Source organism: Gambusia affinis, linkage group LG12, assembly GCF_019740435.1.
Source record: "Gambusia affinis linkage group LG12, SWU_Gaff_1.0, whole genome shotgun sequence".
NCBI lineage: Eukaryota > Metazoa > Chordata > Actinopteri > Cyprinodontiformes > Poeciliidae > Gambusia > Gambusia affinis.
In genome coordinates, this window is record NC_057879.1 from 7,513,119 (window position 1) to 7,533,498 (window position 20,380).

The window sequence follows — 20,380 nt, forward strand, 5'->3', positions numbered from 1 at the left end:
TAAAACAGGAGGGACATGGAAGACAAAGACAAAAAAACAAAAAATGACTTTTGTTGGCAAAAAAAAAAGGAGGGCGGTGAGAGGGGGCATTACCATTTTAAAGTGTCTGGGGTAAAACAGGAGAAACAAAACGAGAATATATTAATATTCTGCCCATCCTATTAATCTCATTTATAATTCAGAAATCCACAATTAGCATAGCCCATGTATGCACTGTGCATCTCTTCCCCACTCAAACCCTCTCTGTCTATTAGTCACACTTCCTCTGTATCTTTTCCAGTCTAGAGCTTAGATCTCTTTCTATCTCAGTTCTAATTCTCTTTCTTGTTTCATGTCAGTCCATTGGATTTTTTTTTTGTTTTTCATTTTCTTGGCCCGTCCCTAATTCCTCCCATCTCCGTGTGCCACGCTGTAGGTCCTCTCTGTCGAGTTTGTGCCCAGAACCCCCGACACCTCACTCCATCCCCTTGTGCCCTCAGCCCTTTCCACCCTACGCTCCCTTCGCAATTCAGTTTTTTCTATTCCTTTTCTGCTCTGTCGCTTTCAATTCCTCAAGGCCTTTCTGTGCTGAATGGCTAATGGCGCCCTGCAGAGAGGCGGAGAGAGGAAGAAAGAAAATGAAACGTACAGAGACAAAAAGAAAGAAGAGGGGTAGGGCAGATAGAAACGCAGAGACACTCGATTTTTTTTTCCCCCCCTGATAATGGACTCTTCGGATTCCTCTTAACGATACCACATCGTCTCCCGGCAGAGACAGTGTTTCACATCAAAACCCAGTGTCTTAAATATACAGACACGCATAAAAGACTCCAACAGAGTTCTGAGACGAAACAAAAGGGAGATGGAATAATACCTCCCATCAAAACTGGAACAAAACCAGAAAACGAATTCATCTTCTCTGAAGTCAAACAAGAAGCTTGAGGACGAGTCTAAAAGCGGCTGTAAATCCAAAGACGAGCGGGGCCCTTCCAGACGGAGACATAAACAACTAATTATAAAGTGACTAATAAAAGCCTCCAAAAGGCCCTGCAACCTGACAAAGGGTCTCCTCGTGTAAACAAAGACATCAATAATGCAAGCTCGCTAAAGGACAATCCTCGGAAGAGTGCTTGTTCTGAAGACTGTCCCTCTCTGTCATTGCCTAAACAGACAATGAAGCATTGTTCATTGTCTATTTAGGCCCCATTAGGGGCGAACGCAACAAAATTATTTTCACTTTAATGTGCAGCATTAAGTTGAGAAATCTTAATGGTGTTAGCTTAGCGTGACGGAGACAGCGAGCAGCAAAGGCAATTTACCTCCTACGCATACCATAGTTCAGCTAACCTTGCAGGAACCTCTAACAAAGCAGCGCATGTCAATCACCATACTTATCCCTGTCCTGATAAGTATGGTGCAGGCAGTGCAATGATACACTATCATTAGCCCCATAGTAACTACATTTAAATTGACATAAAGCAACATTTGAGTAAAAGACAGCAGTAAATGTAATTGTTCTCCATCTTGGAATCCTGAAATGTACTGAACAAAGAACGACTTGAGTCACAGACTTGGCGTTAAAAGCCCAGGTTGCATCAGTGTGCGCCCCCGTACAATAAGTAGGGCACCTTAGGCTACAGAATGTCAATCTGACACTTGTCAAACAGCTGGTGGCTGTTTTTTATGTTAAATAAATAAATAAATGATAAAACTTATATGAAGAAAACCTATAATAAAAGGTGAATAGAAGGTTGCCTGAGGTGACGCTGAGTCTGAGGCACAGACGGTAAAGTGGTGGCTCTGCTGTATGACTGATGTGGAAGAAGGTCAGAAAAAACTGATACTCTGAAATTCTCAGCTCCAAACCTGTCTAACATTTGGGCTTAATAGTTCAATGACATGACAGCATTTTTCCAAAATTACATCAGAAGTATTTTTAAGCTTTTTATCAGGATATTCAAACATGCTTTACGATGAATCCACATGATAATGATGGCAAGCTACAGGACTGTGGCCACAGCTACCATGGGGCAGGTTGCTATGCTGCACCGTCGGCCCTCCAGACCGACACCAGCAGGCAAGGTGGATGAAGCATCTTGTCCAAGGACTCAACAGAGATGGATGCAGCGGGGGCTCAAACCAGCGACCTGCCGATTCCGGCATTCAAATAAAGGCCACTAGAGCAAATAAAAAAAAACACTAAAAAAGTTTTGATGTCCTCTACTAATCCTTCCTGTTATCTGTGGAAAGTCTTATTCTTTCACGCTGTGATGAATGAACGGTCAATATTTGTTAACATGTAATACACACAGTTTGCTGTGTGGTAGCTTCTTTTCTTGTGTGTCCTTTTTTTTTCTAAAAAAAAAAAAAAAAAAAAAAAGAAGAAGTCTGATTCTTAAAAACTCATTACTTTGCATTACTCAAGTCCCTTTCAAATAATTTCTTAAATTCATGATCTACATATTTATCACGTCAACCATGAAGGATGCTCAAGCGTAATCCAGGGTAGAAGTTGAGCCAGCAGCCTCTGGAGGTGGTAATTAACTCATAACCACAATTAACTGACTTCAGCATGAGTGTGACGTAGCACCAAGCACATACTCCAAACACACAAAATCTTACCAAGTACTTTTAGTCCAGTTTCTAGTGCGAAAATATTTGCAAACTTGAAATAGGACAAAAAATAACTTACAAGTAACTTTTCAAACAAACTGCTGAGAAGTAAAACTAAAATTCAAATGTTGCTTAAGACACGAGTTTTGTTCAGTCTGACTGATCTAATCTCTGCTACACCTTTACAAAAATTAAGGTTTTAAATAAACAAGCTTTAATGAGTAACTGCTCTTAATAAAATTCCTCATTAACACTGATTTATTGAAATGGCTCCCAATACAAGTTATGGGCTGTTTTAAATTATAACTTGTTCAGTTGCTTTATTTTTAAGCATTTTTTTAGTTTTCTCATGTCCTGGGTGACTGAGAACAAACAAGTAGATAAAAATGAATATCTGGGGAATACCATAACTTAAACATAACATTTAAAGGACTAGGGTTTATATAGAAAAATATTCAGATTTTATTTTGTTGTTTTAAAGGCTCTACGTTTAAGACAGTGAGAAATAAAGGCATAACTTTCTGTTTCTTCTATCTGTTCTTGGCTCCCACACTCTGAGCTGGGTCCACTTGCTCAGCTCCTCCCTCCGGTTTCAAACTCTTTTAATTAACTAAAAGTTAAAGAGTTAAATATGAATGAGATGTTTGATGCTTTTGACAAAAAAGCTTAAGTCTATGAAAGCAGTGTAGCAGTTTTGCTAACGAGGCAGCTTATCATGATTCAGCCAAAGTAATGAAACAACGAACTGCAGTCTGATCTTTATTGTTAATGTGTTTCTTCTTATTGAGCAGTGAAAGTAAATAAAAAGTGTTACATGTCTTTTGCTTTAAGTATTGACTTACTGGAGGGTTTATGTTTGTGCGGCAGAGTCACAGCTAACAACTAGCTCCTCACTTCATCGGCTCTAATAGAGCCTGTGACGTTCATCTTGCTGCTTTGGACTGAACCATTGTTCTAATAATGGTAGGGGGGGAACCTAAAAATTTTAAAACATTTTCTGAGATAAATGGCAGATTTATTTATTTATGTATTGATATTATTTAGATGCAAACGTTTCTTCTAGGATTTTTTTTTTTTTTTTTGGGGGGGGGTTGGGGGGGCACAATTCTAGACTTTTCCAAGATTTTCCGACCCTCCTGGGATTTACGCCTATGGGGGGCGGAGGGGCGGGGGGGAGGGAGGGAATTATAATTTCCCTCCTTATCCATATTTTATACTTAATAAGTGAGTTACACAATAAAATCTGTGCTAGATACACCCTAAGGTATACGTTTTAGATGGGTTTATAAGAGGATTGTTGTAATTATGCATAAAGATTATGTCCTTGGATTGGGAGCACCCACTTATCTTCGGATAAATGAGTTGTCTCAAAAACACAAATTAAGCCACAAGAAAGAATATCCAGCAATTTATTATTAATTAGCCCTGCCAGCCAGAGCTTAAGACAAACCCTAGCAGTCGAAATCAGACTACCGGTATTTGGCCTACTTGTTGCATTCTTTCTGCCAACACTCGTCCTAGAGAGCTCAATGACAGCTTAAGATTCTCACTAAAACCAGGAAGATAGAGCACATAACACCAGTTTTAAAGTCCCTCCACTGGGTCCTGGTAGCTCAAAGAATAGACTTTAAAATACTGTTGCTAGTTTATAAATCACTGAATGGTTTAGCACCACAATACATAAAAGATTTGCTGCTGTTGTATCAACCTTCCAGACCTCTCAGGTCTTCTGGTTCTGGTTCTGCTCTGCATCCCCAGAACCAGAACCAAACGAGGAGAAGCGGCATTTAGCATCTATGCACCACAAAACTGGAACAAACTTCCAGAAAACTGTAAAACAGCTGAAACACTGACTTCCTTTAAATCTCAACTAAAAACCCACTTGTTTAGAGTTGTATTTGAAACGTAATCAATTGCAAATTTATTGACAGAATCTGACTTAATGTTCTGTTTTGATTGTTGATCCTATGTTGCATTGTGATTTTCTGTTTGATTTGATGTAAAGCACTTTGAAAGCACCTTGCTGCAGAAATGTGCTGTACAAATAAAATTTGATTTGATTGGTTGAATCCAAAAAGCCTAAAAAGCTGCTCAAATATTGCTCTTATGCCCCTGGAATTGTTGGAGATGAGATGGTCCGCTCCTTTGATGTGGTCAGCCAAGCAGCCAGCAGGTGACAGTTTGAAAAAAAAAAAAAAGGAAGTGGCAGGAGAAAGGACTGGAATGTAAAGATGACAAGATGAGAGGTACAGAGGTGCCCTTGCTGTGATGTGCGAGTGTCAGAAGCTCCAGTTCAAAGAACCAAGCAGCCAGCCGGCGAGCCGGACCCGGCAGCGACGCCGCGAGAGCAGGACGAGGTTCTCAGGAGTGCCTCTGCGCCGCACGCACAAGAGAGCAACTTTGTCTCTCTTTTCGCGCGCGCACACACACACACACACACACACACACACACACACACACGCACGCATTCATGAGGGAGGTTCAGAGGGCGGGGGCTTATATTAATCTTAAGCTGTCAGGCTCTTGCACTTCAAACGAGATGTGGTGGAAATCAAAGCACGTCACTGGATGGCGTGTGATTGCACACGGGCGCGCGCCGCGACGTGACGTAGCCTCTGAGGAAACAAGCAGGGGGATCTGTGCCAGATTTGGTCACCAGTGATATTTCTGGCCCGTCCACAAGGGCGTCCCAAAACGAGCGCACAGAAAAGCCCCAACACGCTCACATCGAAGCGGACACATGCTAACATGTCGCACATTCATGAGACGGGAAAAACTAGTCATACCCCCTGGACTGTGTCATATTTTAACACGTTCCAACCACAGTCTGATGCAGTCTTTGATGCATTTTAGTAGTATTTGACATGTGACAAAACATTAAAAAGTAGTAGAAAAATGTAAAATTTAAGGATAAGTGATATAACTAAACCTGCAATATGAGCTAAAGTTAAAAGAAAATATATACTGTAGACTTAAATCAGGCATGAAGGTGAATAATTTGGTCTCAACTGTGTTTATTGTGCTAAAACAAGAATAAGCCATTGCAAAAGGAAAAAGAAAGAAAGAAAAAAGAAAAACTGCACAACCTAGTAGCTAAGTAACTCAATAAATTAAGTCAGCTAAAGAAAAAGAGCAAAACCATGTTGTCCTTCAATCTGCTCATGATCGGGCAAATGGAGATGTCCCTGATTCTGATGTATGACAAAGAGAAAAAACCAAACGAGAAAAAACCCCAGAAAAGTAGAACTTGAAAACATAACAATGCTCTGTTTTTTTTTCAGAAAAAATAAAGATAATCCAGAGCTTTCATACAAAGATTTTTTTTATTTTTATTTTTTAATCAAACTCTTGGCAAACTGACAAAGCCCAGATTAAAAGAGGACAGGATGGAAAAAAGAAAAACTGACATGACGTGTAAACGTGGTGCAAGATAAACGCAGAGAATGACTGGGGTTAAATGGCTACCGACAGATGAGACGCAGAGAAGGACAAGTGTCTGGATTGAGAAGAGAGCCGGGAAATGAATAAGATGTAGAGGGAGCAGAAGCAGTCTGAGTTTGCCTTTAAGTCCTGACAGTGCACGCTCACACTCATTCACACTTTCTCTCTCTTCCCCTCTCCCTCTACCACGAGGGAAGAGAGAAGGTCAGCAGTCACACTTCACACTCACTCCGCCGCAGGCTAGCCAACATGTGCTAAGATAATCAAAGGAAATTTCAGTCCTAATTACAGCGCCAAGCGCTCGCCACGCGCCATCAGATGGTAAATCTAGAGGCTTGCCGAGAAAAATTACTTTTCGGAGGCAATCTCGCAGGGACAGAGACGTAAAAAGAAACTCGCGGTGATGTTCGCTATCGCACGAGGGTATTACATTTCAGAGAGGAGACTGCCAGAATGCGGGACTCAGCCCCAAAGCACGGGCCATGTCGGCATCAGAGCTTTGTGCTGCGAACTTCCTTCAGAGCCCCAGAACACAGCGGGAGGTCTCTGGGAAACAGAGTCATCTCACAGGCTCACTTTCACCATCTTGAATTATGTAATTCACAGAGAGCACTTTAGGCTTTATTGACTATCAGAGCGGACTTGTGGTGTGTCAGACGCGCTTTTTCTCAACGACGGCATAAAATGCGGAGGACTGAAAACAATCGCGAACGAAGACCGCGAAGCTGATGATTTGTTGTTGTTTTTTCAGTTTTGACTGTGTGTGGAACTGGAATATATGGAATATATTCCTGACACAGACTAGAAGCGCTAGCATTAATGAGAATAGCAGCTAAAAGGCTCCTGGTAACATAGGAGGAGCCAAAGAGATCCACAGTTCAGGTTAAGTGGTGGCATTTATCGTATCGTTTACCACAAACTATCTTGATAAATCTTTAAGTCCATATCGTTCAGATAGGAGGATCTCAGGACAAGTATTGGTGCACTCATCAAATTGGGCCCCATGCAAGTGTTGTTAGGCGACCTCACCTTTTTGGTTTAGCAACATACAGCCAAAAGCATGATGCTTTCTCTTCAGCAGACAGAGAAACTGGGCAAACTGTTTTTTGCCCATCATGTAAAGCATTATGTGTGGCAGAAAATTAACTTTGCCTTTAGCTCTGAACAAATCACCCCCACTGGGTTAGGGAGCATCTTAATGTGGGATTTTTTTAATTTTTTTTATCAGTAAGGACAGGAAAGCTCACCAGTGTTGATTAGAAAAAGGATTAAGATAAATACAGGGCAAGAAAACCTGCAAAAGACTACACCTTCAAGCAGAACAACAATGTTAAAACAACCAGTGGAATAGTTTAGATCGAGGTATGTAATAGAAGATTTGAAAATTGCTGTTGAAAGATGAGCTTCATCCCTGATCTCAGATTTATAATAACAAAGCATAATTTTTCCTACCACTATTTTATTTTAGACCAAGACCAAAGCAGAGTTTTTGCGGCAAAACGGGACGACTGTTCAAGGAGTTCAGGGGACTGCAAGTGAAAAAGGCACTGGCCGTCTTCCAGCTGGAAGACAACATTAAAACTTCACACACAAGGCAACTTATTCATATTGGCAGCCGGGCGCTTCCTGCTGACGATGCAGCACCAGGTGTCACTGGGGTGAAGCAATAAAGTTTGCAGGATGAGAACGCTTGCTCAGAAGCAGGTTTTCAATTACATAATTTCCCCGAGTACGAGCGTCGAGCTTTAACTTTTCAAGTTTCACTCTTGAACTTAGCTTTTTACAAATTACATCCAATCCGACTTACATTCAATAAGCAAATGAGACACGGCTACAGAACTCGGGGGGTACGAATCCGCTATGTGGCATCTGTATGTGGCTAAACAAAACATGAATCTATGCATGATCCGTGAAGAACAAAAAGATACGGAGCAACGCCTCTGGAGAACATCTCACTCTACCGCTCGTAATTTTTTTTTTAAACGAGATGTTCAACAAAACTCAGGAATTTTAGTTTGTTGCATGAAAACCTCAAATATGCATGAGATGGCAGGGCAAAAAAAAAAAAAAAAAAAAGGATTCAGATTAGGTTTGGCGCTTTTTTTCCCCATGCAACAATCAGGAAGCCCTCAGGCGGCTACATGCTACAATTGCTCACTGTTTTCTCTATCGGCGCTAAAAACACCAAACGCTGAGGCAGCATTAGGAGCCGCTCTTGCCCATTGGTCGGGTCAGGTGTCTTGGACAGCTTTGGCGAGCTGTAGTGGAAACAGTGCTTCCATGTGCCATTAAACATGTCTGGGTAATGTGCTGCACCTTGTTGGAGGACTTGAAATTAAATACAACTAACAGCGTAAAGCAAATTAAACCCTCCCAGAAGATGTGCGCGCTCTCCAGAGATCGTCTGACGATGAGAAACTCATCTTTAAAGCCCCGCTTAACAGATTTCCGAGCCTCGCTCTCCGTCTACGACCCAGTTCTGAAAAAAAAAAAGAACATTTATGTCGTCGTTGATAACCGGAGTTAATGCTGGTCTGTTTTAAAATCTCATCCCCTGTCGCGGCGGTGGCATCATGCAGGAGGGATGCTTTATGTTCTTCTTTTTTGTTGTTGTTGTTTCTGTTCCTTTTTCTCATAATTTTCTGTTTTCGGGTTGGAGTAATTCAGTAGGAACTTTTATATAATTTAAATAGTGTAATTTCTCTTATAGCATTTAGAGTTATGGCATCTAATGTGCCATAAATGTACATTATGGATACATGATATTAGAAAATTATGCAATGGCGAACATTTTCATCCAATATTTATAGATATAGTCATTTTGCTGACTCCTTTGTCTCTCATCGGTCATTTTAATGCTCGCTAAATGTCAAACTCTCTAGGTTGACCTTTAGTATCACAGACACACAGGGTTAGATTGTGGTATTTATTTAAGCCAATTGTTTTACATTATGTTTTGTTTTATTAATGTCAAAAATTAAGGTGTGACAAAAAAAAGAAGAGGCAAATCTAGACAGCAACGGTTCACCAGAGCAGAAATCTTCCCCAACTAAATCCTGGAAAAGGTTCAAGATGAGCCGAAGAGTAGAGCAAAAAAAAAACAAATACAACACAAAACTCTGATTCTTCTGAAATTATATAGGAAAAGAGTGATTGCTTTCCCATTGACAAAGTAGGTTATACAAAGTACCAGCAGAAGGGATAATAACAATTGTGCTACAAGTGATTTTGTTGGAAACAATATTTGATCCACCCTGCTTTCCCTGCTTTAACCTAACGGATATTTTTAGACTGTGGGAGGAAACTGGAGTGCAGAAAGACCTCTGGCTGGGATTTGAACCGAAGACCTTCTTCCAGCAAGGCCAGAGTGCTACAACTCTACCTAACACTATCCAGCCCAAGAATTCCTGAGCATGAGGTGTTTTCCAAGTTAAAGGTGGCATTCTAAAATATGTCGGTGCGAGACGTTTCGTGCATAAAAGAGGAATTTATTTTCAAACTTCCCCCACATCTGTGCCGGGCTGCTAACAAACGAAGGCAGCGCTGCGTCACCGTCTACCAGACGAACCTTCACCCATTAGGATGAAAGTTCACTTTCACTGCACCGTCTCATTTCAACCGGTTTCATCTTGTAGAGTCCAGAAAACGGGGAGCCACTCACACTTATGAATGATTTATGTGCAACAGGGGGACTTTAAAAGGCAATTCAGAGCCATAAATCATCATTACATATTACACCCACCACGAGTTTCATAAATTACATCCCTGCTGTAAACATCACACACACACCCTCTCCCCCCCAACCACACGACTATACAGTCGCTGAACATCCAAGCATAACTAAACCTTCAGACGGAGAAGTAGCACTTAGCCGACCTCGGCTCTTTGCGCCGAGTTCTCTTGAGCAGCTTCTCTGCGCTAACTGGGCAGGGATGAGCACCCGAGTGTGTCCAGGACTGTCAAGCAGTGACTCGCTCAGCAAGTAATTGGCCTATTATTGGTGAGAGCACAGAAACCGCAGAGTCAACAGAGGATGAAACAGAGCAACCGATCAGGATAAATAAGTGGCGGAAGAGCCAAATCGGCAAGTGGGGCATCACAACACATCAGAGATTTCCTCCGCGCTCTCTCTCTGTGTTTCTCCCTGCTCACTCCATCCTCCATTCACACTCCACCAGTGGGAAGCCCTCCCCTTTTCCTCCATCAGACTCACTCACCCCTCTCTCCCCCCTCCTCGCCCTCTCTGCCTTTGAAGATGCTTTGTTTTCTTGACTTGCCTCTAATCTTCAAATAGGGTGATCTAATAACGGCCGCAAGAGCGCGAGTTCTGTAGCTCTGAGCCTTATGCGTGTGTGTGTGCGTGTGTGTGTGTGAGGTGTGTGCGTGGGCGTGTGTGTCTATGTGTAAGCGTGCCGTACATGCCAATCTGCACGCATGTTGTGTGTTTGGATGCGATGGATGCATGCGTGTTGACGCGTCCCGACACGTTGCCCTGGGTGCTGTTTGGATGTCACGCTGTGCCCTCCCAGGGTCTGACTGAGGTGTGTGTGGGCGTGTGTGTGTGTGTGTGTGTGTGTGCGTTAGTGTGTGTGTCACAGAATGACGGCTGGTACAGTCAACACACAATGACAGTTGGATATTAACAAACCTCCAGAGGCGAAAAAGGGGGCCGGAAGAAGGAGCAAAATTTAGAACAAAGGCTTAATGAAATACATAAACCAGAAGCATAAAGCACTAATCTATTTTACTCTACCGCCATAAAAAGTAGGGAAACGTAGGAGATGTCGTAATGACGACTAAGATTTTGACCAGTTCATTCCAGTTCCACATGCGAAGAAGGTAAAAGGGACAAGTTACTGCAGCCTTTTCCTGCAGGCTTAAGAAAAAATAAATACATTGAAAAGTGATAAAACCTCCCGTGGTCAAACATTTGGACTTATTAAAATCCTAATTTTCAGTGTGGTTGATTGGGATGTGATATGGTACGCTTACAAAAACTTTCACAGAAGGAAACGGTGCATAATACTTAACTGTTTTAGTTTTTTTTTTATGTGGGAATTGCGTCGGTTTTTAACTTCCTAGGTCACGAACATGTCTTCAAAACGCCGTGCGTAACGAGTCGCCTCCGTTAAACAGACGCTCCCTTTCACCACTTGCGATGTTTTGAAGGTTAGTATTTGGTGCAGAGCGTAGGCTGAATAAACCGCTCCACTTACAAGCCCGTCCATTCTGCCTTCATACAGCCAGATAAACGCATTGATTAATCTAATTCATTAGATTACCTTTAAAGAAAGAGAGACCTTGACAACGAGCTGGGATGAATTCAAATAGTCTGAGTTCTCCCTCCTCCCCTCGCTTAGCAGGAGAAGCGGCCAGGGTTTATTTGGATAGTAAAAGAGAAAAAAAAAAACTTGTAAGGCAAAGACCTAATTGAATTGCTTTGGATGGTAAGAGGAGCTCAATACCCCTTAACAGGTTTGAGGGAGGATGAAGGAAAGGAGGGGAAGGGCATGAGGAGAAGAAGCACGGGAAGTAAGCGTGGCGGTGGAGGGGAGATGACAGGGTGGAGAATAATCGAGATGGACAGATAAGGAGGCAGGGAGGGAAAGAAAATAAAGAGAGGGGGGTGGGGCTGGAACAATAAAAATATATGCCAGAATGGAAGACAGATAATAGAGATTGAAAAAAAAAAAAAAGAACGTAGAGAGCGACTAATTCACTTATCAGCATGAGCATCTTGCTGTCTTCAGGGGGAGGTAATGAGCTCACTCCTGTGCATAACGACACCATGTGAGTAAGCGATCGGTCACTAACGCCGTTGACTAATTGTCAAAGTCTCATAAACGGCGGCGGCCTCGGCGCCGGCAGGTTCCTCCGGCGCGCCGCAGACTGCCCACGGGCCTTCTGGCATCCGCATTTTCTTTACTTTAAAACCAAACTCAACAAACACCACGCCAGCAAACGACGTCTGGGCTTATACGCTCTCTCTCTCTCACACACACACACACACACACACACGCACCACTCCCGCCTGTGGCATTAAGGTCATCCTGCCACATCTAATAAACTCTCAGCAAGAACTCAGTAGGCAGTGGCATGGTGTCCACTTTGCTTTGCTTAGGCGGCATCTGTCCTAAGCCTGATTTGCAACGCGCCTGTCGGACGTCTCGCGAAGCAAAGCGCAATCTGCGACTTCTTACGACTCCCTCGGTTTCTCGGGAGTTCGGTCCGACTGAAGCGCTCAAATGTCAAGTTGGTCCCCCCCCCTTCCAAGCTCAACTGCCAGGGTTCACAAATTTGGTCTCTGTTGGTGGAAGAAAACGAGGGCTCTTACCAGGATTCTGTCCTCTGACTTGCCGCCTCTCGTCTCCTGCTTGATGGCTCGCACAAACTTAACGGGCTGTTTGTCCAAAACCTTCCTGACGCTCTCTGGGAAAAAAAAGAGAGAGAGAGAGAGAGAGAGAGAATATGAAATCATGGTGCTCTAGATGAATAACTTAAAAGACAGCTAAAGGGTTTTATAAAGAAAATTTATACAATATAAATATACAGCCGGGGTCGAAGAATTAGTGTAAAAGCTCTTATAAGTAAGCACCGTCTTTATTGACAATCAATATTGGTTTAAGACAAAACGCCGCTTGCCAAAATATTGCTGTTTTTTTAACTCCCTGCTCCCTGGTGGGTCCTTACCGAGTTGTTTCCCCACATGCAGCGTAGAGACATTGAAAGTTACTTCAACCACAGAAACGGTGACAGTTTCCCCATTCATAAATGATCATTATTTTGTAATGACTGATTAAAGCCATACGGTTCCAGGACTGTTCAGAATCAGTCCCAAAGTTCTGATGTTAGCCTGCATCATCTTTTCCAAAACCAGCTTTCATGTACGCTTGGTGTCATTGTCTCGTCAGAAACCCCAGCAGAGACAAAGTTTTAGCCGTCAAACCCAGAAGACAGGAAAACGGTTAGCATTTTGAGTAGCAACCCGAGAACCATTAACACTTGAGGCTCTAACGTACTGGAAGCTGCTGGAACACCAGTGTTACTTTCAACATGGACCAAGAAAGTTTGAACTGGGAGAGAAGTCCATACTCCAAAACCTTTCAGTTTGACAGTGGTTGACAGCTGCTAACAGCCAAAAAGTCTCCTGAGCAAAGGTTTTATTGTAAGAGGAGCAGGGGTGCTGCCAGAAATCGTGGGCCCCATGACAAAAAATTTTATTGCCCCCCCCCCCCCCTGCTGTTACAATTTCTGGAGTCTATCTGAACTATCAAAAGCGTCACAATTTTAAAGGTATACAACTGCCTTGCTTTCTTTGGTCCAATACTGATAGTAGCACAATATTTACTGCTCATGAATTTTACACGATCCCTATAGATTCCCTGGAATTATGCTAACTAGCTTGTCATTGAAAACAGTCTTTCTCACCTTTTTCACTGGGGCAGGATAATATATCAAGGACTAGAGCTGCTGTTCTGACTCACCTGTTGTTAAGTGTGGTAAAAAGTACAGGTACAAGTTAAATACGTGACTGTCTTGGTATTTTATTCCTTAATTCATTAAATGCTAGTGAAATAGGGGCAAACAGTACCGTAGTCTGTAGCTAAGCTAACTCTGCTTAGCTACAGACGGTTGATAATCTGACAGTCTACCCTCCTGTCTTGGAGATGAACTGGGTTACAAATTGAAACACTTTTTGTCTGTCGCTTTCGTTCAGTTTTTTGTTTTTTTTGGAAAACCTGATTTTATAATTTTTCTTAGCAGCATAGTAAAGGTCACAGTTGTTCTTGTCTTCTACTGAATGGAGCTGAACGTCGTCACCGTCAAGCAGGAACGAACCATTTAACGCAGATCCAGGGGGGTTCATGGCAAATATGGATGTCTGCTTTTTTGGTCTAGGAGAGATAAAATAACATTTTTGCTGTTAAAAATAACTTTTTAATTATGATATGATTAATTATGTAATTGACACTGCCCTATGTTTTTTCTATTTCTGTGAATAAAAGAAAATATTTTGTGGGGCCCCCTGTCGGTCACGGGCCTAACTTTTGCCCCTGAAGAGGAGATATATAAATGTAGCCATTTTGCAAAAGGAGCAGAATATTCAGGGGTCAATGTGAGATTTCCAAACCAAAGTACATGAACAAGACTGTGCATTTGCACAAATAGTTCATTATTTGTGCAACTAGTTCACTTGATAAACAGGATATGACAGTGAAGTGAAATAACTACTGGAAATTCTTCAATTTCACCTCAAGTCAACATGATGATTACAACTTTTAGATGTTCCAGCAGGTTAACGATCTTAAAAAGCACATTAAAATGGTAAAGCGGGCCAACATTAACCATCTGGAGAGGCCTTCTCATAGCACCAACTCAGTAAGAACACTTAAAAGACATATTTGATTGGTCAATTATCCAAAATTGCACCAGAAGTAACAAAAAAAAAAAAGATAAGAGTCAGATGTCGAAATTCAACTTCAAGTGACCTTAATGACCTGTCCAGGGTGACCCCGCCTCTCGCCCGGAGATAGGCACCAGCACCTCCCGACCCCACTAGGGACAAGGGTGTACAGAAAATGAAAATGAATGAATGGATGGACGGATGGAGACCCTAGTAGTGTGTTTTAGAAAGAAAAAAATCACAATATATTCAAGCTTCCAAATTTTGTTTCTACAATTTGTTGAAGTTGTTGTACAACCATTCCACGCTGAAAAAAAAAAAAGTTAAAATTAATCATGAAAAGCAGACAGTGATTTACATTTATGCAAATGTTGCTTATATGCAAAACAACAGCAGCAGCTCAAGATGTTATGAACAGAAGAACAGAGGGGTTTAGGGTTTATACATTTAAGGAAACCACAGTAGGTATTGATTGTAGCAATACTGAGCTAGAGCTGTTATCCTCAATATTCTGTTAGTTTTCTGCTAAAGTTAAATCCCTGAAATGAAGTGACTGGGGGGGGGGAGCCAATTTCCCATGTGAATTCAGATCCCACCTTTTCCCTCCGACCCCTATTTAGTTATTTAAATTGATACAAACCTTTTAAAGCTAAATGCTGACAGAGAAGTACAACTTAATATGGTTAATTCACTGCCAATATAACACGAGAATTATGACGTCTATATCAGCGCAGATGCAATTTCAGCACATTGGGTCTTCACCCCTGAGTGAAATATTTGTAAATCATATTCTGAGCTCTGGAGTTAACAGCTTTCGAACATGATCAACTGCGCTTTCTCCATTAAGAATGATTTGCTAGAAGAGGGAAATAAGATTTAACAAAATATAAAAAGGCATTTTATGCATGCCATGATAATCACCATGTAAAAGTTTGCTTTATGTTGGGGTTGAATAATTGAACAAGAACCTGCCAGAGAGTGTAATATACAATAAGAAGGAAAGATGACGATGAAAGCAAACAATTTGTTGCTCGGTTTTGTTTCATTTCATCATTTTCTCAACATCTGAGTAAAACTTTTATTTGGGAACCATCCAGAGATAATTTGTTGATCGGCATTTCTTCCATCTCAAAATATTTCTTAAAAGGGACGTTTCATTGAAAAAGTGAGAAGAAAAAAAAAGAAAAATTAAATTTCTTATTGTTAATATGGATTTCTCATTCAAAAACAACCATACGGGAGATGTACAGGCAGAGACAAGGAGCTTGTGAGAACAGCCACATGGAAAACAAACAATGTGCTCAAGAACAAACTGAGCTCCCTGCTTCACTTTGGTGGATCAGTTTCAGAGCTGCAGCGCCTTTCAAAAGTATTCGTACCTCAAATCTTTCGCATTTTGTTACATTACAACCGTAAACCTCTGTGAATTTTATTTGGGTGGAGTTTATGTGCCACCAAAAGTAGTGCATAATTGTGAAATGAAGGAAAAATACATTGTTTTTACACATTTATTTTTGGCTTATAGTTGTGATCATCCGTCTTAAGCCACAACTTTGTAAAACCACCAGCTGCCAAGTTTCAGAAGTGTTTAACTTTCTGCTTTATCTGCTTTGCAAAGTAGCTCCAGCTCAGCCAGACTGGATAGAGGGTGTCTTTGAACATCAGTTTTCCTAACTGGATTTAGATTTGAACTTTGATTAGACCACTCTAACACATGGATATACTTTGATCTAAATCATTATTTTGTAGTTCTCTGTGTTTAAAGGTTGCTCTGATAGAAAGTGGACCTCCACCCCCCCCTCTCAAGTTCTTAGCAGACTCTCTTTTTTTCTTTTCTACCAGAATTGCCCACTAATTAGCTTGATCTATCACTTAGCATTTTGTATTTTTCAACAAAAAGTCCAATTTTGGTCTCATTTGGCCAGAGAACCTTTTTTCATGTTTTGCTATATCCTCTGCATGGATTGTGTGAATTATAATTGTATGTCTTTCTTTCAAATAAATAAATAACATTTGTGGAGTGACATACCAGTCTTGCTAAAAGATTCCTCCACCTGATCAATGGCTCTCAAGAGCTGGTCCGAAACGATCTCTACTGTGATTAATGCCCTCCGTTCCTTCCTGGTGAGTTCAAGCGGATGGCCATGTCTTGGTGGTAGATTTGTAGAGAGCTGTCAACAGATTCCAACACCTTGGCTCTGGTCTCTCTCCAGTTAAAGAGGCCAAAGGCTTCTCGCCTGCTTTGATTTATGCTATCCTTGCCCAGTCTGTCGATTTTAGGTAGAAAGTCATGTCATTGGTAGGTTTGGAGGTGTACCGTGCTATTGGTTTTCAAATTTCGTGAACAAAGAGCAGTGAGATGTTCCCAGCATTGACCATTGTTTAACGACCCGACCTTGCTGTAAACGTCTCCATCGTTTTCACTGACCCGTCTGCCGAGTTCCTTGGTGTTCACAAAGATGCTTGTTCACTTTGGTTTTCTAACAAACCTCAGAAGGCGTCACGGGACAGACATATTTACTGCAGGGCTGAAATAATTCACGGATTAATCGATTACTGAACTAATCGTCAAATCGATTAATCGTTAACTGAAGTGTACAGACTCAAAGTAAGAGTTCATTTGCTGAAAAATAATAATAAATCAACATGTTCAGAGCTTTATTCACACCAAAACTGCACAAATAATTGTAACATTTTGCATTTAAGATAACACTTTCAGATGTAAATATGTTTTACCTAAAACTCCTCAAGTGTGGGGGGACTTCCGGTGGACGCGGAGCAAGATGGCAGCATAAGTTCGAGCTCCCTTGTCGAAGGAAAAAAGAAACCTCCCTAATCCAAGGAAATCAGTCAAAATACAATTTTAACCAGACACGAAATGAGTGGAGGACGCAAGCAGAGAAGTATAAGGAAGAAAATGGCAGAAGTATACAACCCCGACGCTGAGGAAATGGAAGAAGAAAGTGGCGACTCGAGTCAGCTACAGGCCGTGCTGGAGGGGCTACATAACATCACGGCGGAAATCCGAGACTTTAAAAAGGAGGTGAAGGAGAACCTCACACAATTCAAAGACGAATTCAAAGAGGAGGTGAAGCGAGAATTTATGGGCTTTAAAGAAGAAATTAAGAAAAAAGTGGCACAGAATGATGCGGAAATACAGAAACAACAAGAGGACATGACCGAGGCGCAGGGCCGCATAGCAGAGCTGGAAGAGAGCAACACGGAAGCGAAGGCCGCCATTCTGAACCTGAATAAATACTGTGTGGTATTGAGTAATGCATAATGTTAGCCTTATCTTGAAAAACATATTGGGATACGGAATACCCAGATCATGTAAAACACTCTACCTGGGATGCCTCACACACGATGTAATTCAAAAGGACGATGAATATCTGTTGAAAATATTACTTTCTGCATCAAGGAAAACCATCACAAAACTATGGTATAGACAAGACCCTCCTGCAGTGGAGCAGTGGCTGAGCATCGTGGAAGAGATCTTTGTGATGGAGAAAATCACACATAGACTAAGACTGCAGGAGGACAAGTTTGATGTTAAATGGGAAAAATGGAGCGACTACAGACGCAAGGAGAATGCCACTCTTGTACCCAGCTAAATATGGACACGGTTGACCAACATGGTGTATGAAGTTGAATGTATTGATGCCTCTCCACTGTATGTGTTCAAAAATGTTCAATAAAAAATAAGTATAAAAAAAAAACTCCTCAAGTGGTATAGTTTTAGCGTCACCTAGTTAAAAGTCACTAAAGTTATAATATTTTGCTGCATTTTAGGCAGTGAAATATTTTATTTTCTTATTTTATGTATTTCTTACATTTAAAACAAAAATGATAACATGTTTAAATAAAAAAAATCAGCAAAATTTAAAAATCTTTATTAGATTAACTGTCAGAATAATCGATTAGTTGCACCGCCAGTTTACTATTGCCGTTTAATTACATTGATGCTGCACACTAATAAGGAGACTTCTGATGACCCTGATTTCATTTTGTGGCATCAGGCTAAGGGGGCTCATCAGAAATCCTTGTCACAGTTTTCATTTTTGTTTTGCAAAACAAAAATTGAAAACCACATGTAATTTTCTTTCCACCTCACAGTTATTCACGACTTTATTTGACACTACTGTATGGAACTGCTTAGTACGGTTCACAGCTGCAATGTGGTAAAATATGACAAAGTAAGTCTGAGTTCTTTTAAAAAGCCAATGCACAACCTGCGAGAGAGTCACACTACGTCAAGCTGGTTGACTCACTGAGTCGCGCTCGAGGTTTCCTCCGTTTACAATTTCCAGTGTTGAGCCACAACATGTTCCGCTATTACACAAACATAATGTCAACCTATATCTTCTGACGGCAAACACGCGCGTATGCCAAACAAGCTGCGAGAAATATCCGCGGCCCACATCCCAACCAAGCCCGCCACTCGAAATGAGCCCTCTTGGAGCTCAGCAGATGGAGATGCAGCGAGTCGTGCTGTGTCATGACACTCCATTGTGTCAAATTCTCCCACACTTCTCCCACCAGATTGCAATTCTCCCCCGTCCGGCAGCGTTGAAGGAGGGATCAGCTGAAGGCAAACACGGAGTTATTGGCATTAAGGCTGGGTAAGACCCAATCGCTTAAACCCTTTAACTTACTATGCGGCACCCCGGTGGCCTGCCTGGGTGACCTCAGCATCTGCTCACGAAGGTGTAAAGACGGACAGGAAGAGGAGGAAGGATAGAAGCAAAAACAGAGATTATCCTGCTCACTTCCTCTCTGAATGTTTGAAAAATTAACGTACTTTTCAAAAATGAACGTCGCAGGGCAGACAAAATACTAGCCACTTGAGTCGTTTACTTATATTCATATACATTACATTTCAAATGGATATAATATTCAATAGCCATTGAATTCTAAAATTAGCTGCTTGTTAGAAACCAAATACTATTAAGATTAAAAGTTGGTTTGCGTAATTTAAGGCTCACATATTTATATGAAGTGTTGAGGAAATCTTGCAACTTACTAAAAATTTAAAAAACTTTCATAAGCCTTACAATTACGAATGATTCTGTGTTGGAGCAAGATTTGCGGTTTGCCTCCAACATTAGCTAGCTTAGTGACAAAGCTAACACAAAGGTCGACAAGCTGAGTTTTTGAAACAGTAAAGCAGCTGCTGGTCATTAATGGCACATTTTAACCGTGGTTGTCAAGGCAAAAGTTGGAAGTGCACTTCTGAGAATAAATTTGAACAGTCTATTCCTAATTCAGTAGTACTTAAAGTCTTGCATAGATTAGCAATGCCAAAAATGCTGAGGTCAAACATGTTAGCAAGTCAAGTTTCATAACCCTGAGGCAGTTTGTGCTAATGATGGAACCCGAGTTGCATTTTAAATTAATCTTTTAACTTACTAATAGTTAAAAACATTTGTAAATCTTGGAATTAAGAACAATCCTACGCTAGAGCAATGCGGTTCGCCTCTAATGTTAGCTGGTTTAGTGACTGAGCTAATGTAAATGTCTAACTTGCTAACAAGTTTAATTTTGCAACCCTGAAGCAGTAGTAGTCTGTTAAGAATGACACATTTCAATGGGAAAGGTGTACATTTCATCTCTTAGAATAAATATAAGCAGTTTATTGCTAATTCAGTAACATTTTAAGTCATACACAACTTAGCAATACCAAAAATGCTAAACTTTCCTTAAAAGAAAGGTAGCTTAAATTTCTTTCAAGGGCTAAACAGGCATCCTGCATGTTTTAGTTCTCTCCCTGGTTTAACCCATCTGGATCCAATGATGGCTTGTTAGAAGGCCTAAGAACATTGACATACTGAAATAGTAGTTATTACCACCAAGGAGAGAATTAAAACATCCTAGAGGACCGAATTTGGGCACCCTAGAGGAATCAGTAAGAATAAAAACTAGTTCTTTGGATTGTAAGGATGC

The 20,380-nt window shown here is 41.2% G+C and overlaps 1 protein-coding gene across 9 annotated transcripts in view; it reads right to left on the reverse strand.

Moving 5' to 3' along the window:
- Nucleotides 1-20,380, reverse strand: part of carmil3 (capping protein regulator and myosin 1 linker 3) — a 128,754-nt gene that overhangs the window by 85,408 nt on the left and 22,966 nt on the right. For 7 of the 9 annotated variants that reach the window (XM_044133283.1, XM_044133284.1, XM_044133280.1 and 4 more), the window contains one exon: nucleotides 12,368-12,462. In XM_044133283.1, the coding sequence (XP_043989218.1) occupies nucleotides 12,368-12,462 (95 nt within the window). Of the gene's footprint in view, nucleotides 1-3,434; nucleotides 3,491-12,367; nucleotides 12,463-13,461; nucleotides 13,518-13,624; nucleotides 13,785-20,380 lie in introns of those variants that run through there. The other 2 variants (XM_044133286.1, XM_044133287.1) reach the window with 2 other exon arrangements.